This window comes from Rhamphochromis sp. 'chilingali' (assembly GCF_963969265.1).
Source record: "Rhamphochromis sp. 'chilingali' genome assembly, chromosome: 11".
Taxonomy (NCBI): domain Eukaryota; kingdom Metazoa; phylum Chordata; class Actinopteri; order Cichliformes; family Cichlidae; genus Rhamphochromis; species Rhamphochromis sp. 'chilingali'.
Window position 1 is genome coordinate 10,149,055 of NC_137938.1, and position 18,262 is coordinate 10,167,316.

Consider the following 18,262-nt stretch of genomic DNA (forward strand, 5'->3'; position numbering starts at 1 on the left):
TCTGTGTATGTGTGTGTAGGGAGAGAGAGAAACACACAGTTCACATCCAGAAGGAACAGCACTACTGTATTTGCCATCTGGTGGTTGTTTAGCTACACTGCAAAGCAGATCTTCAACTGGAACAGCAGATACACACAACGTGACAAATGTTATAGCCTGTAAAATTATTTTAATCAGTATTAATTGCATGAAGAAATGCCCATCATCAGACTTAGTGGAACATATTTAACCGTGTCCAAACAGAACAAGTGATGTATTAATGACAGAAGGAAACAACCAAACAACAAAAACACATTGAAGTGCCATTAACAATCTAAGTAAACCTAAAGTGATTACGTTTAATAAATAATTACGTACAAAGAATTCATTTCTACATTTATAAACAAGTGAGAGGAAAACCAACAAATGATCAAGACATCACCGGCCACTGTTTGCTTTTTTTGAATTTTTTTTTTTATTATTCCAAATAAGTTACAAACAAATCACTAGTATAGAAGTGTACTTAGTACCAAAACAATATAGGATTCGCTGCGGTCACATAGGTGTGTGGCTATATCATATGTAAGTATATTACACGTGCATATGTTACACATACATATATACACACACCTACATGTATGACAGCACATATATACATACAGTACAACTCACAGTCACATCATGCAGTCACACACGTAGACACCGAGGTCTAAACTTAATGCTACGAGTTATTTTCATGTTTCTCCCACCAACAGAAACGATGTGGACACTCAAGTTTGGAAGGAAACTGGAAACTATCTTTCACGCGACACCACAGATGTCCGGATCCTTTCCTTGCAGCATATTGCAAAGTAGTGCTTTTTTTGTTTTTGTTTGTTTTAGATAGGCGTGAACACCTTTGAGACAAAAAGTGAAGTCTGAGTGTTGAAAATCAAAGCAGCTCTTAGGGACAAGACTATATACAGCAGAGACGTTATTTCAAGTCCATGATTAGTGACAAAGAAGCAAAACCTAACCCTAGAAAAAAGACATCAGAAGACACCATAATATATGGAAAAGGTGCACCAGTAAGACCTTTGGCCCTGACTTGAATTAGGCTCTTGCACAGTAACATAAATACAAGCCATGGCCCTTTCACACTGTTCATGAAGACCCAATCTTGAGCGCACATATCAAAATGACAATAGAGCACAGCTCGACCTGCAGAATAAGTAGTTAATGCGATATAAAAGGTTGGAGTTTACATACCGGTGTTTATAGAGTGTGATGCTGACATTATGTCAGACCGAGTGACTGCAGAGCTCGAAATAAAAACAGAGGCATCTGTTTAAGACTGAACTGGCAACACAGTGCAGCATCACACTCAGGAAGAGTGGGCTGACTGAAGCATATCGGCCACTAAAAACCGACGTGGCATGAGTGGGATATCAAACCATTTATGCAACGTCTGTGAAACTGCACGGTCCAGTATCAAAAAAAACAGCATCACGTGCAGATGGAGAGATGAGCTGTCCACAAATCCTTTGCCACTTTCACTGTTTTCTTTACTTTTTTTCAATTCTGAAGATTATTGAGTCCAAAAGCACCATGTATTTGAGAAAGTTTGCAAACTGTATCAGTGTGAAAAGGTCACTGCTTGTTCTTAGAAGAGAGAAATCAGAAGAATTTGGCCTGAGACCCGAGCTAATGTGACTCAGTCAGATCCTGAAAATGGTATGTACAAAATAGCCCGAAGGTCCACGTGGTCAAAATACTGCTACCTTCAGTTCACTTTCACTTTAGGCACTGCTTGCTTTTTGAATTTAAGCATTATGATTGCCACCTAATGGCTTGAGATTTTTCCCCCGTCCTGTGTGGAAAGTAAAAGTGAACTAAATTTGGAAGATGCTGAGGAAGAAGAGTGTCTGAAGGCTGGATTTCCTTCCTGTATCCTGCTTTTACACAGAGGACAAACTGATGAGGTTATTTTCAAAGCCTGGGCTTTTCTTTTGGAGGAATGTCAATATTACTCAATGAATAACATTAGTCTGTTTTTGGAAGGAAGGAGCCCTCTTTATCTTTAAGAGCAATACAGAGTCTCAACATTTCGACTAAAGGCTGCAATTTGTTTTCAGGAACACTTAGTAAGAATTTAATTTTGTTATAAACACAGAAATTTGGCCAAAATGTATACAATCAAACTCTGTATTGCACTTTAGTGGTATCCTCTCCCCTTAAAACAGCAAATAAGATATTTTTCCACAGTGTTTACGTACAGAGAACAGTATTATTTAACAGTGCTGAAGCCATACTGATTATCAATAAAGTTCAGGTTAAACACATCGCACTGTCACTCCAGCTCTTGCAGTGAGTCTAACTTGAGTCCAGGTGGTGTGTTTGCTTTACACTGATTTAGAGTTATCCCTCAGTCCTGCAGTGTAGTCTGGCTAGTCCCCTGTGAGTAAGTCAAAGTACATCAAATATATCTGAGTTCTGTCTTTGCTTAGAGTCTCAGCTGAAACCTGTATATTCCTGTAAAAAAAACACGAATTGCATAATGGATTCAGGCACCGTTGAAGTCCCCAAAAAGTCCTTTGCACATGCTGAAGATTGTATATACCAAAATCTGTAAAAATATATTGAAAAAAACAAACGCCATTGATTCCTGGTCTGGTTGTATGGGTAAAGTACAGTAATCGTGACGTGAGCGGTATTGCGTGTTTGGTCCTTCGGAGACGAGCTATGGCAACAGACAACAGAAAGACTCAAGTTAAAGATTTTACACGTACACACACTTTCACAGTCTCTCTGCTTTTTTGTATAAATGTCATGCATCATTTTTAGTGGTTTGAAAACTTAAGATTTCTATTCAAGTTCCAGACATGAGATTTTTACCTGAAAGCAGAGATCAATAGTGTGATCTAGAGAGGAGAGAGAAGGCTGTCTGTGAGAAGGAAGCTCTTTTGCGACATAGTAAAGTATTTGGGTTAGGTTAGATAACCAAGGAGTTAAAACCCATCATTAAACATGATTAAATTAAGAGGTTTTCTTTTTATAAACTACTACAAACCAAATATGATTGTTGTACTTTGCAGTCAGACAGGACCTACAGGTACAAGCTCTAACACAAAAGAAACAACAGTTAGGTTTGCTGCCCTGTGGGGGCCTTCCTTCGTTCAATGTAAATTTGAAGCTTGTCAACAGGCGTTTTACGTCAATTTGTTTTACTTATATCAAAATAAAGTCTTTGTCTGCCTCCTCCCCAGAGTCTGAGGACTTCTTGCCTGCTGCTTTGTCCTTGTCTGAGTTTGCACTTTGGTCCTTGTTCTTGGAGGAGCTGTGATCTTCAGAGTTGGTGCTGAGAGGGCTGGATCGCTGAACAGAGTCCAACATAGATCTCACTGGTGGAGATAAAAGGAGAAGAAATAATGAAGCAAGAAAGAGAAGAAAACTTTAACAGTTTTAGCTGTTTATTGTTTAGTGACTAACCCACAAGGACTGATGGCTGCTTATTTTCACCTCGGTTCTCTTTCTATATTATGGTTATTTTTGAACAGTAGGATAATGGAAAAAATAACCATGTTTGCTGCTGTAATAATGATATTATTAAGTTATAAGACTATGAAAGGAAAGCGAAAATAAAATTAAATCAAGAGAACTTGTAACATTTTAGCTATCTATGTTTGGACCTTTTAGCTCAGAGCCTCGAGCAGAAGCATAGTTAGCTTTTTTAACCATATTTCTAAACTGGCAACAGACCATTGTGACTGTGCAATTTGAAGAGTAAGATTCAGTACCATGGCATATGATTGGTTGAGTTGACATGAATGAATTTAAGCTCTGTGGTCCCACGGGAATGAAAGAAGTGGCGTTCCATATGTTCCATTAAGAAATGGAGAGAAAATTGCAATATTTTAAATATTCTCAACGGCAGCCCTACACTCAGTTAATAATACATAAACTCACTTTAGGGATTAAGATTTATGCTGTCCACAGTTTGAATATTGGCTTTGATCCCGTCTTTGTAGTTTCAGCATATTTCAGGAGCTGTACTTTGTATCTACTTTCAAAAAGAATCTCACTCCAAACTCACAACACTTTTTCTGAGTGGTAGCCTGCATGAAGTTGATTTTTCTTGCTTATTGTGATCATTATGTTGAGTCAAAATGGCAACTTTTTGCTTTTGAAATCTTGCAAAATTACTTTTTTTTTTTAAAGTTTACTAGTGGTTTTACTTTGCACTACATTGACCAGCAGATCACGCTGACAACTGCAGTGCCTGGAGCGAGGCCTGGGATCCCAGATGAGATCTGGAGGAAAGTGCAAAGTGCAGAGTTTCAGAGGCGGAGCTGTTGAGTGATCATCATGGGGAACATGAGGTGTTTGGACAGTAATATGGGCAAGTTCAGTGAGATGACTGAGACCAGGGGGAAGACGGTCTGTAGTCTTCGCTTACTGGACCACAGTGGCTTCAGGCTTCTGGTGAACTGGGACTTTAATCTGAACAGAAGTTAACATTGCTGTTTAAATGTAGTTTGAATAAACACACTGTGTGGATTCCTCCATCAGGAACAGATAACAACCAGATAACAACCAGATAACAACAGGGACTACATTTCAGCTCCTTCTTGTGTCATATTTAGATTCAAATCAATGACTTCTTTATGTGGCTACTAAACTGAGCTCCTCCTTTAGGCAACTCTGGAACCTTTCCGAGTTATTTCTTTCTGTGATGTTTCATTTACTTTTTTCATATAAAGTTGAATTTACAATCATCATAAGGAATATAAAGGCAGTGCTTTACGTTTTAAATGTTGGGATCTACCCAGTATTCATGTTTGAAATGAAAACTTTTGTCAAAGGTCACTTGAAGATTGGCCACTGGACCAGGGTTTCAAATACAAACTCTCACATTAATAATTATGTGTAAGTGTTACATAATAGATAGTAGATCAAAGGCAGTGAGAGCCTTGTGAGAGCTGTGACCCGAATCTGTCAGTGTCACATCTGTCATTTTGTAGAAAATACAGCAGCGGCCTCCACGGCACGATAGCAAATACGAGACCGCAGGGGAAGCAAACACTGTGTCAGATCCTGACAGCGAGATCAAACATCCACCAGTCTGTCCAACTTCACGAGGAGACAAAAAAGTAACAGCTGATGTATTTATACGGGGATGACTGACAGTTCACTGCATTTTCAGTGAGGCTCTAAATCTATTTTCTTTAATGTGTTAACATGAACAAAATAGGAGAAACGTACCTTCCTGAGTGGTTTTGTTGGTGGAGACTCCGTCCTTGCCTTTTTCCGATAGCACCCTCTTCAGTGTTGGAGGAAGACCTGTGGCTTTATGAGACACACTGCCACTGCTGGTGGAATCTGAGCTCTCATCTATGTGAAGAAAAAACAAAGCAAGAGAAAACAATCTTTAAGCATTAAGTATGGATACATACCTAACAAAATAAAACATCGCACAGAGTTTGACAGTACCTATGCTCCTGCTGCTATTCGTGGTCCTCGGCTTCTGCGGGATTGTAGGTCGAGCAGCCAGAGCAGGCTTTGCTCCCTGTGGCACCGGTGGTTTGGGACTTACTGGTCCTCCTGGGGAACTCGAGGAAGATGTAGCTCTGAGACGAGGAGCTGGCTCTGGCTTAGTCTCACCGCGTGGTGAGGTCTTCTCTGGAGAAGCAGGGTCGGGCTTACTAACAGAACCACCTGGAGACCTGCTTTCTGGAGTGGTGGGTTGAGGCTTGGCTGTTTTACACGTGTAACAATGAAAAAGAAAAATCTGTTTTTTTATTGTTTTATTGTACTGGAAACATCAAAAAGATTCTTAAACTTTCTCCTCTAAAATTTCAGGTATATGAAGAAGAAAAAAGCTCACCTGTTGTATTGCTGTCAGGTCTGTCAGGGCTGGAAGACTAGAGCAGACGAAAAAAACAAATAAACACTGGATCACTACACAAAACAGCTGAATAGTTTTAGATCAGGCTCAAGTGCACACATGCATTTGCAGTTTTTCAGTTTCAACCATACACACACCAGGAAGCCAACCAGAAGCGGCGTACAGCAGGAGAAGCTTTAGTGCTACTGATACAAGGTACAAGACCCAGAAACCCCCGAATGATGCAAATACCACAAACCTCTCTGTGCGCAAACTTTTAGTTTAATCCCTGGTGTTGCCACACTAATTCTTCCCCCTTTGAATCAAAATACATTTTTTTCCATTTTCTCTTTTTTCCTTTTCTATTTTTAATACACACCAGGGGAAATAAATATGTCACAGTGGATAAAGCAGACGGACGTGTGGGACGAGCAGTTGTATGGCTGGGAAATCTATGTAGGTAGAATATTCACAGCACTTATGTCATGCTGTGAGTCATGACAGAAAAAAATAAAATCGGCCTTCTTTTTCGTCTTAATTTTGTCATTTTGCTTGATTTCATGTTTCCATCAATTCAACTTTGCACTTGTTTCCATTCCTGCTACTCTCACCTTGCCCTCTGGCAGAGAGGCTTGTTTGTGTTTTTATGTCAACATGTTGTCAGGTGCTGTGAGCAGCCTGAGGTCATCAGGGTCCTTGCATGCCTTTGATTTTCGATGCTTCTTATTTTACACATCCTCCCAGCGGGGACGTCACACTTAGTGACTGTTGAATAAAGGAGCTTTGACAAGTGGAAGCTCATAACCTAGAGTGCTTTGAATCCAAATATGCTCTTTTTAAAAAAGCACCACCAGCAAGGGTGTACTGGGATATCGTTGATTGACTGATCAGGATCCTCTGAACTTATTAAAACTACAGTTTACAGTTTATTTTTCCATCTATCTGCTAAATAAGACTTGTTTTAAATAAACTTAAATAACACAATATTGATTAAAAATTAACTGCAGTATTATTTTCACAAGCTAAGAACAACCCTAATACCAAAACTGATGCCATGTAAGGGCCCCACCCAACTACAGAGCAATAATTAGCCACAAGGACGAATTGCTTTACATTCAAAAACAAAAACAAGTAAAAAGATTATCACTGCTCGAATATGAAAGAAGAAAAAAAAATAGGCTGTGTTTTGACAAGAAATGAGGGTATACCAAGAGGAAGGAGGAAAAAAAAGCTGTGAAAATGGCCCAGGCGAGACAAATAGGAAATCCACTAAATGAAGTGTGACAGGACAGGAAAGTCCCATTTAAAAAAAATATTCATCTTCTTTTATTGCGTCGCTTATTAAGGCAATATCTTTAGCTCAACTTCAGAGACTGGGCTTGAACCCAGGGTGGAGTGAGTCGTGACGAGTGTCAGGGGTGAGGGTGAGAAGGAGGTGAAGGGGGAGGAGGAGGAGGAAGGGCATCTGAACCAAAGGCCTTTTAAATCCAAATACAGACAAAATAAAAATAAAAATGTGTGTGCATGTGTGTATACATTTATAGACAAACAATTAGCATAGACAATGACTTTAATTCCTGGAATGTGTAAATATATTTTAACGCATTTTAATCCCTGTGTGCTTCTCTACCCATTTAAAAGCCCAAACATATGAATCAACTTTAAACCGCTTCATTATATCACCAATCAAAGAAATAAGTAGAGCAGTAGCTATTTGGTTCCACTGGCAGGATGTTTGCAGGATTAGTTCGGCATGTTTATGTGTGTGACTGCTCTGTAATACATTCTTAACTCAAAGACTTTTTACTCACTAAATTAAGCTTGTATATGTGCGACAGAACTGCAGAGTTTAAGTCTTTTTGGATTTGCCTCAAGTCTTTGTCTTCATCTTTGAAACAGAGCCATCATACATATTGCTGTGCCCCATTTTCATGTACTTTGTGTAGTTTCTTTATTTTTTGGTTTAATTGGCATCACTTTACCTTGTACGCTCTTCTTTCGTGCTTGGCTTTCATCTCTGCTAGGAGCCCACTGCCCATCATCTGCACACCAGGATACCGCTTGCCTCCCTGAGGACTCCCCCTGCCATCTGAACCCTCCCAGGGTTCGTCCATGGAGTCTGGTGTCCTCAGCTCCTCTGAGCGGTCTGAGCTGCTGCTGTAGTCTGTGGGCTGTGAGCGACTGGAGGCGTCTCTGTGGTGGAGACGGAAATGTTGTCAAAAAAGCTGGGAGTGGTTACAGAGGAATATAAAAAAAAATATATATATATATATATATATATATATATATATATATATAATTCTGCTTTAGTCTTCATCTTCACCTCGACTTCGGCTCAGGTGCTGGGCTCTTAATTGCAACCTTCGGTGAGGAAGGCTCCTCTGGGATGACGGATGGCTGTGCAGAGGGTGATGGACCCGAGGATGTTAAAGTGGCCTGGATTTTCTCAGACTTATCCAGTTTGTCTGATTTATCCGATTTAGAGGATCGTTTGATGAGATTTAGAAATCCTCCTTTCTTTTTCTTCTCGCCATCTTGAGATTCTGAACTCTTCAGGGAACGCCTGAGAAAAGACACGACGGACAAAGGGACACATGAGAGAAAGACTTAATAAGAGAGGAGTATTAGAAATGTCAAGATGAAGCCCATTTCAACTTATGTATTCAGTGGATAAAAACATAAAGAGACAAGAGTACAGTCCTTACTTGGAATCCATCTTGGTGACTTTTTTAGAGAAGAACTCATCTACACCCTCATCCACCCTTCCCATGAGGCTGTTCTGTTCCCCATCTTGAGATGGAGTGCTGCTGATTTGCTGAAAGAAAAAAGATTTTCTGGACCATCTGACAGAAAGCAGATCAACTGCACTGGACTATATCTAAAGAGGTCTTATATGTTATTTTGAGACAAATGTAAGCTCACTAATGCCTTGAAGTAAACTTGAGAAACCCATCTTGACCACTCACTGGTACTTTGCTGGAATGTGTCTTTTTGTTCCTCCGAGGTCGGAGTTTGGTGAAGTGCTGGAGCTTTTTTTCTTCCTCAGATGGAAGCTCCACCATCACACCTGTGGGACATGGCTCCAGTTTGGGCAGCACCATAGATGGAGTGGATGGAGTGTGAGATGAAGTTGAAGTATCCTCCACATGGATGGGGACATCTTCTAGGGCTTTGTCCAGGTCAAACTCCATCTCTGTAGATTTGTAATTTTATAGGATCAAATACAGAGAAATAAAAAATAAAACCCCATCAAGTCAACTTCTTATTAACGTTATTACAGTTAAAACTACAAACTGAAAAACTCAAACTAGATATGAAAAAAAGATTTTAACTATAATAAAAAAAATAAAAACTAGATTTTTATGACACGTTAACAACATGAAATGATTTTGGGAACTTGGAAAATTGTCTTTTAAAAAAGGAAAAAACAAAGAAAGTTAACATGACTTAGCTGATGACGGTTTATTGGACATATTTGAAACTTTGCGTCTATTTTTCTAAATATTTTCCTAAATCTTGCCTCTGGCATGTGTCCTCTATAACTAAACTAAACACTAAAACTAACACAAATTTAAGTAAAACTAAAGATTTCCAACCAATAAAAACTAAACAAGAAATAAAAATCACAAAAGGTAAAAAAAAAATTAATCCAACTACAAAACTAGAATTATTCTGCTTTGTATAGCCTAAAGCAGCAAGACAGCATGATAATCTCAATTTAAGAGAACGTGGTGTTATAACATGTAAACTCAGAAATATGAAGTACTAACCAAAGGCACGAGACACTGGTCGCAGCATCCTGCTGTGGATGCTCTTCCTTTTGGATTTTGGAGTCATCTGCAGGAGGAAAAGTTACACTTGTAGCAACTGTGAACTAAAATGAAAACTTTATTTTCTATAAGTGACGAGTGGATGAGTGCTGAAGATTTTAAAACCACGTAAGCAACAACTGTGTGCAAGTACAAAAAGAGTGAACAAAAGAACAAACAGCACATCTGTCATAACGCGACACAAGCGAGCCGTTAACATGTTTTCCACATCTTATATTTCTAATTCCTTAACGTTGAAACTCAATAACAGATATTATAGCTTCCTGTGTTTAACCGTCAAGCTTATGAAGAGATAAAAATTAATATTGGGCAGAACTGAGTTCAGCTTATTGCTGCAGCCCTCCACAACAATCCCGGAGTCTTATGTGGCCCTTTAATAAATTTTTTTGTCCACCCCTTCTCCGAAGTCTTGACTGCTGCTTTTATTTACTCGTATCTCAGTGCCACAAGATGAGATCGGATCTCCAGAAGCCAAATGTATATTTAACTTAGAACATATTTTAAAGAAAATAACAATATTGTAGGCCAGTTTTCTTCAGACTTGGAGCTCATACTGTTAGTTAACAAACCAAAGTATCAACTGGTTAATCTGACAAATCTCTAGAATTTTAAAGGGGTTTGAAATGTTATCTTTATTATTTATCCTTAAACACAGTGGCAGGATGAGGGAAGCTCTACTGCTTCTTTTTAAGGAAACACTCTTCATACACCAAATTGTAAAAGAACCCAGTGAGGACTGTATAGCAGGCATGCACAGGGGAGAGTGAGGGACAAGGAAAAGAACAGTGAGAGCAAAGAAAAGTGGACAGGAACGAGAATCGAGCGAGGCAGTCCACTATTACTTACACTGGTGCAGCACAGAATCTCCATGGAGCAAAGGAGGAAAAGAGAAGAAGGAAAAGAGGAAAAGATTGAAGAGAAAGGGAGACAACACAGAGTAAGGCCTAACGAAGAACAAGCGAGGAAAATGAAAGGAAGCAGAGGAGGAAGGAGAGGGAGGCAGGGGAAAGATTTAAGAAGAAGAAGAAAAAAACGTGGAGATAACTATGGAACCAGAGGAAGACAGAGGACAGGAGGACTTGCTGCTTTTCCCCACAGCAGACTGCACCAACACTTTTCTGCCAGATGATTACAGTTATCATCTTTGTTTTGCCAACAGAAAAAAAACGGACACTGCTAAATATTTCACCTCTTAACTCGAGGCCTATAAAAGACTGTTTTCACTTGCTTCTGTTCCAGTTTGGCTGGGAGAAATAATATATATTGCACTGCTGGTAGTGAACTTAAACATTGTCCTTTAATGAAAATCACTAGAAAGCATCACAGATCAAATAAGCCATGGATCACAAAGGGGATAGAAGATGCATGTAAAAAGAAAAATAATCTATATAAGAGATTCATAAAACAGAGGACAAAAGATGCTGAAATAAAGTACAAGTTATATAAAAATAGATTAGTAAATATTATAAGAACAAGTAAGAAAAAATATTACCACAAATTATTGGAGCAAAGTAGAAGTAACACACAAGAAACATGGAGGATATTAAACAGTCTAATCAAAAAGGGCTCAAAAAATAAGAATTATCCAGAATTTTTAAAAAAAGATAAAGATATTGTGCTTGATAAAACTAAAGACATTGCAAATGAATTTAATGATTTCTTTTAAATGTTGGCTTTAATTTAGCAAAAGAAATTCCAGAGTCAAGAAATAATAACGACCTAAATAAACATATTACTCAGAATGTGTCCTCCATGTTTATTGGTGCTGCAACTCATAGAGAAATAATTAACATTGTGAAGACATTTAAAAATAAAAAGTCCACTGACTGTTTTGGTATTGACATGATATTAGTTAAAAGTATTATAGAATATATAGTGCAACCTTTCGCATACATTTGTAATCTGTCCTTTCGAACTGGTGTGTTTCCCTCACAAATGAAAATAGCAAAAGTTATTCCAATCCATAAAAACGGAGAGAGATGTCAGTTTACCAATTACAGGCCAATATCACTACTCCCACAGTTCTCAAAAATTTTAGAAAAGTTTTTTGTTAATAGACTTGATAAATATATGGAGAAGCATAATCTCCTAAGCGATAACCAATATGGCTTTAGAGTGAAAAGGTCCACTTCAATGGCAGTGATGGAACTTGTTGAAGGGATATCTAATGCAATAGATAATAAGGAATATACTGTTGGTGTATTTATAGACTTTAAAAAGGCGTTTGATACATGTTAAAAGTCCGCTTGTTCATTGTAACTGTTTATACTACGTTACCCATGATGCACCTCGGTATCTGTACTTCCGGTTGGGAACGTGTTCAGCGCAGTTCTGCACAGATGAGAGGTGTGTCGGAGGATAACGTATTTACTTGCATTCCTGTGTGAGTTAATACTGTGTGCGTGCTTACCATGTGAGTATTGTAAGATGAGAGTGATGCTTGTTTGACTTTATCTGTGTAATTTGCTATGTAAGAAGCTAGTCCCGTTGCTATCGCTAAGATGCGTTTTTTTGGCCTACTACAGGCAGCCTTGTGTTCAGCCCATGTTTCATTTCATATACGACTTACTGTCAAGCATTGTGGTTGTAGGCGGATGTAACTATTTACTATGTTTATTCTCTGAATCGTTGTAATCTGCAGAGGTCTGGGTTGCCAATGTATATACGAGCCAGAAATTCATTTATGGTCTTAGGGTGCCATCTAGTGGCCATGAGGTTATGGCAGATTGTATAACATTACGCTGGAAACCCACAGTACTGTAGAAGGGGTACACTGCTATCCATAGTGGTTAATACAAATGTTTGTTTTTCTGTTTACAGATGACCACACACACCCATAGACACACTCACACCCCCTTTACCTGCATGTGAATCCTATAACGCCTCCCTACCAACGCTGTACATCCTGTTGATGTCATCTGCCACCTCCTTAGTAAAGTTATTTGAACTACATCACTGTGGAGTACCATTCCTTCTGACCGAGGACGACTCAGTTGAAGCGTGATCGGCAATCAGTGCAAACATACATTACAAGTGGTCCTTCGAGCCGGAGTTCGCCTTGGCTGAGTTAATGAGATGGCAAACCCTCGGGATAGAGGTGCATCGAATAGCCCCCGTCCAGCGCGGGAGAAGAAACTTCCGGGACATCTGGTGGACTATGAGCACAACCTAACTGAGCCACCCGAGCCATCTAGAGCTCCAAGTAGTTCAAGCAGCTCCGACTATGAAGAGGATGAGAGATGGCAGAAGATGGAATCAGTTTGGAGCAGTGTCCTCCAACTAGAGCTGGACGATATATCGAGTTTTTAAAAAATATCGATATATTTTTATACGAGATATAAGATGTGACAATATCCTTTATATCGATATAGTCTATGTTACGTTATAATTATACTTGTGGAGCCGCAAGTTTGCCTCTCTTTTGTCCACTTTCGTCTTTAAGCAACGTTACTCGGCCTCCCCTCCTCCCCCATCACTTCACCTGCAGGAAGCGACAAGATGGACACGGCAAATCTCCGTTAACGAGTTACAGCTCGGGAGCAGCTTGGGAGAACAAGAAAACAGAGACTGCTTTAGATTGTCTTCCCAAAGTGACTCAACTTTATTCACAAGTACAACAGTTTATATAGAGGGTAAAATTCATGAGACAGCAGATTTATCAGTTTAAACCAGTACAGACCAAGATAAGGGAGCGTCTTCCTGCCCTTGGGTGAAGAAGCATCCTTTGTGTAGTGTATCAGTTCAGCTACAATTGTGATTATCTCAGCGACATATTTTCAAGGCACAAAACAAAGAGTTCTTACATTAGTGAAATCTGAAACAAACCATTTGGCCTTCAACAGGCGTCTAAAAGATTAAGAAACTAATGTAGCTGAGGGAGTGATCTCTGTGGTATTTCAACCTTGTACCAGCCTGTGATTCTCACACATCAATTCTTGGGTCAAAGAGAAAAATAACTAAAACAAAGGGGCCTTATTGAATGACAGAGTTTTCCTGCATAATGTCACTATAAAACAATATCCAGTAAATGCTACCATGGTACTAAAATACCTAACAGCGCCTTATGTATGAATTCTGGTTGTGCTTGATGACTGCGAACCGATTTTATGTGGAACACGGCGCTCAGCAATCTGTGAAAAAATGTTTTAGTACGACTTTGGTAAGCTACGGAGCTGCACCGCTTGATGGATTGTCGGAGCATTACGGCTGAGCCTCGCGGAGTGATACGTACTGTGCTTCAACGTAATATTACCCTACTGTGTATAAGGACCATAAATGGCACCTGTTAAGAGACGTGGTTGCGAAGCGGATTTCAAACTCCAGGCTGTCAGTCACGCAGTAGAAGTTGGGAACAGAGCAGCTGTGAAATCTGTCTTTGTTATTGTGCTCAGCGTCTTTTGGTTTACATTTTGACTGCACAATTGTGAGCTTTTTGTTTAGCACAAAAACAACATTGTTTTCTTTTATTTATGGAGCATTATTATTTAATAAATGCTCATAATTTATTTTTGAGTAAATTTTATGTATATCTGTTCTATGTTAATAAAAGTGCCTGTGTGACATCTGGGACACAGCTTTGACTAAGAACTCTCTTTTTGTTCTTACTTTATGGCTTTAAAAAAATATATCGAGATATATATCTTATATCGCCATCCAGCTAAAAAATATCGAGATATGAATTTTGGGTCATATCGCCCAGCCCTACCTCCAACACATGACTCAACTGCAAGTGTCTATGGAGGAAACTCGTGGGACATTACTAAAGCGGGTGGAGCGTTTGGAGCAAGCTTCTAAACCTGGCAGTCCTCTTCCCCCAGAAACAGGAGCGTTAGAACAACCCCAACGTATTTCCTCCATAACAGAAGTTGCACCACTACAACCTAGCAATGAGGTGTTACATGATACCACAGAGCCACTAACTGTGCTAGTAAGTCCCTCAGAGCAGGGCACCACAACACCTGCAAACATGCCAACGCAAGCGGAAACATCTGCTCCATCACCTCCCCGTAAAGCGAGCCTTCACATTCAGCCAGTGCTGCACCCTGCCACTTATGTAGCCGCATCGACGCCACTCAGGAGACCTGGACGATGCACTGCTGAACCCTTCTCATATCAGCGATCGGAACATCAGCCCCTGATAAACAGGCCAGGCCAGGTGCAGCTATTACATTCTGCATCCCCAGCTGATCAGCCACTACAACATGCTCATCTTTCAATGCACCAGCTATCACAGGCTGTGGACCCAGCGAGTCTGCAGCAGATGTCACATCCCGCTGCTCCTGTCTTCCAAGTCAGACATCCAGCTAATCCTGTGTACTTGCAGCAACCTTCAGGTCCACCAGCACCTGTGCCCCAGCCATCACAGTGGGCAGAAGCTCATCCCCCTGTGCCCACCATACTGCATCCTGAAGCTTTGCCCGATCCAGCTGGCAAATACTATGTTCCTTATCCCTCAGGATGTAACTATTCATCATCTTCCTCTGCTGAACACCATAATCCACAGGTTGCCACAATTTACCCAGCAGGAACGCCTCTACCAAACCTGATGGAGATGATGGTGGCATCTTCATATGGCATTCCAAAGCCTAAGCTGGTGATCTTCCGGTCGGGGAGAGAGAGTGACTTCGCCTTATTAAAGAAAGGGCTGGACAGCACCTTAGGGCCATATTCTCATCTGGGAGAAGATTACAAGTATCAGGTCCTACTAGATCATCTAGAGCATCCCAGCGCCGTACAGGTAGCCAAGCGCTACATTCACGACCGCACTCCCTACACTAGTGCAATGAGGGCGCTAGAGCAGAGGTATGGACAGCCAAGGCAGTTAGTCCAAAGTGAGCTTAGCACTATATTAAACTGCCCCCCTATTAGAGCCGGAGACTCTCAAGCTATTGAAGACCTCTCCCTGTCGGTGTCCAGCCTGGTTGGGCTTCTCAGTACCATGGATGAAGTAGCAGCCAGTGAGCTTCATTGTGGTTCACATGTGGATAGACTGCTTACCAAGCTCCCTCTGAACTACAGGGACAACTTCATCGAGTACTGTATCACCCGGGGGATCATCCGCAGTGGCAGCAGCCGAACATACAATATGTACGACTTCTCAGAATGGCTCGAACGGAAATCCCAAGTCCTTCAGCTATCCAGACAAGCCTCTCAAATGCCCCCGGACAAGCCACGTCCAGAGAAGAACCTACTCAAAGCCTCAGCAGGGCTCAAGCCACACAACAGATCTGCTTCCATCTACTACGGCCCAAATCCAGCCCAAGCCAAGCTAAAACAGGAGGGAGAATCTACAGCTCCAGATCCGACAGTCCAACCTAAGAAGAAACAGAAGTTCAAACCTTATTGTCCATACTGCGAAGGGACAGAGCATTATCTGAATGGCTGTGATGGATTCAAAAGGCTAGACCTCAAAGCTATGGCTACCTGGATTACCGAGAAGGCCAAATGCTGGCGCTGTGGCCGTAAACATTCTCCAGAGCAGTGTACTCTGAAGAAGCCGTGCAGCACCTGTGGTGACCAGCATTTGTCGGTGCTCCATGACCTGGTTGAGGCCAAGAAGCGGGACCCTAACATACTAACTGTGAGTACTAGTATGGTCTACCTAGACTATTCAAGTCACTCAGGTCGTGTTATGCTTAAGGTAGTACCAATCCAACTACATCATGGGGGCAAATCACTGGATACATTTGCTGTGCTCGATGACGGCTCAGAGAAGACTGTTGTGCTTCCAGCGGCAGTTAAATCTCTAGGTTTGGAACAGGAGGAAGCAACACTCTCACTGAGAACTATCCGTCGAGATGTAATCCAGATGAAGGGAGGCTTTGTCTCATTTCAGGTGTCACCAAGGGCTAAGCCCAAAGTGAGGTACAAAGTAACACATGCCTTCACAGCCCAACAACTGAGCCTAGCTACTCAGTCATGTCCAGCTGAACAGCTAAAGAAGAAGTATCTTCACTTACAGAAAGTCCAGATTGAGGGATTTAACCAGATCCAACCTTTGGTGCTGATTGGCTCAGATAACGCTCATCTCATCACCCCTGTCCGCCCCGTCCTTCGGGGGTCGTCCAAAGGGCCAGTAGCTATCTGCACCAAGCTCGGATGGGCCATCCAGGGGCCGGCCAGTAGTATGCCTACATCTGAGGGGGACCTGCAGTGCCTGAACATGTGCCTTTCTCCTGCAGAGGCCCTGCATCAAGATGTGAAGCGTTTGTGGCAACTAGATGCTCCCCCCTACAGGACAGAGAAGGAGGTCACACGGTCAAAGGAGGACAGAGAGGCGGTAGCTATGTTGGAGACAAAGACCATCAGAGTCCCAGTAGACGGTGTCGAGAGATACGCCACTCCGCTGCTGAGAAGAAGGGACTTTCCACGGATGTGTGTCTCTCCTGAAGCAGTAAAAGGCCTCCTCAGATCCACCGAACGTAAGCTGGCCAAGAATCCTGATCTGACCCTCACATACAGCCAGGAGATCCACAGGTTAGTAGATTCTGGTTATGTTGTTAAGCTGAGCCCAGATGAGACACATAGCTCTTCCGAGTCATGGTATGTACCCCATCACATGGTACATCACAATAATAAGGCTAGGGTGGTCTTCAACTGTTCGTTTGAGTTTCAGGGGGCCGTCCTGAACCACTACCTCTTACCAGGACCTCCCTTGGGGCCCACTCTGCTGGGGGTATTACTCCGCTTCCGCCAACACCCTGTAGCTGTGAGTGGAGATATCAAAGCCATGTTTCACCAGATTCGGCTGCTCCCAGAGGATTGTCCTCTGCTACGGTTTCTGTGGAGGGATTGTGAAACTGACCGGCCCCCAGACGTATATGAGTGGAGAGTTTTGCCCTTCGGAACGACATGTAGCCCCTGTTGTGCTATTTTCGCCCTACAGAGACATGCAAGGGAGCACAAAGACACCCACAAGGACATCTGTGACTCTGTCCACACAGCCTTCTATGTGGATAACTGTTTACAGTCCCTGTCCAAACCAGAAGAAGCAAAGCAGCTCATCGACCGAATGAGAGATTTACTCATTCAAGGAGGATTCGAGATACGTCAGTGGGCGAGCAACGTGCCCGAAGTAGTTGCTCACCTGCCCGCTTCAGCTAGATCAGAGAGCTGCGAGCTTTGGCTGAACTTCAAAAGTCTCGACCCACAAGAGTCAACATTAGGACTCAGCTGGCACTGCCCGACAGATGTCCTGGGATATAAGCACCGCCCTATAACCTACTCCACGGTCACGCTGCGCAACGTGTACAAGGTACTAGCTACCCAGTATGACCCCCTAGGTTATATTTGTCCCTACACTACAAGGGCCAAGCTGATTGTACAGGCCCTGTGGAGCACAGAGAGAGGATGGGATGAGCCCATCGAAGGGAATCTACTTAAGTCCTGGCTTGAGTGGGAAGGCGAACTGTCACACCTTCAGCATGTCACCATTCCCCGCTGCTACGCTCCTTCTCACAACTCCAGCAATGTGACATACGAGGCTCACATATTCTGTGACGCATCAGAAAAGGCGTATGGGGCTGTGGATTATCTCCGAGTAATCGAGCAACAACTGCCCATCGCCACATCATTCCTGATGGCTCGCTCC

The 18,262-nt window shown here is 41.7% G+C and overlaps 1 protein-coding gene across 1 annotated transcript in view; it reads right to left on the minus strand.

Annotated features, from left to right (window-relative positions):
* Positions 1-1,315: 1,315 nt before the first annotated feature.
* The window catches only part of LOC308405580 (F-actin-uncapping protein LRRC16A-like), an 82,318-nt gene continuing 65,371 nt past the window's right edge, over positions 1,316-18,262 (minus strand). Inside the window, exons 30-38 of the mRNA XM_080896252.1 lie at positions 9,613-9,679; positions 8,809-9,035; positions 8,548-8,657; positions 8,166-8,405; positions 7,825-8,035; positions 5,843-5,879; positions 5,449-5,712; positions 5,221-5,349; positions 1,316-3,359 (exon numbers count right to left, since the gene is read on the minus strand). Coding sequence (XP_080752378.1) covers positions 3,187-3,359; positions 5,221-5,349; positions 5,449-5,712; positions 5,843-5,879; positions 7,825-8,035; positions 8,166-8,405; positions 8,548-8,657; positions 8,809-9,035; positions 9,613-9,679 — 1,458 coding nt within the window. The 3' untranslated portion in view covers positions 1,316-3,186. The remainder of the gene's footprint in view (positions 3,360-5,220; positions 5,350-5,448; positions 5,713-5,842; positions 5,880-7,824; positions 8,036-8,165; positions 8,406-8,547; positions 8,658-8,808; positions 9,036-9,612; positions 9,680-18,262) is intronic.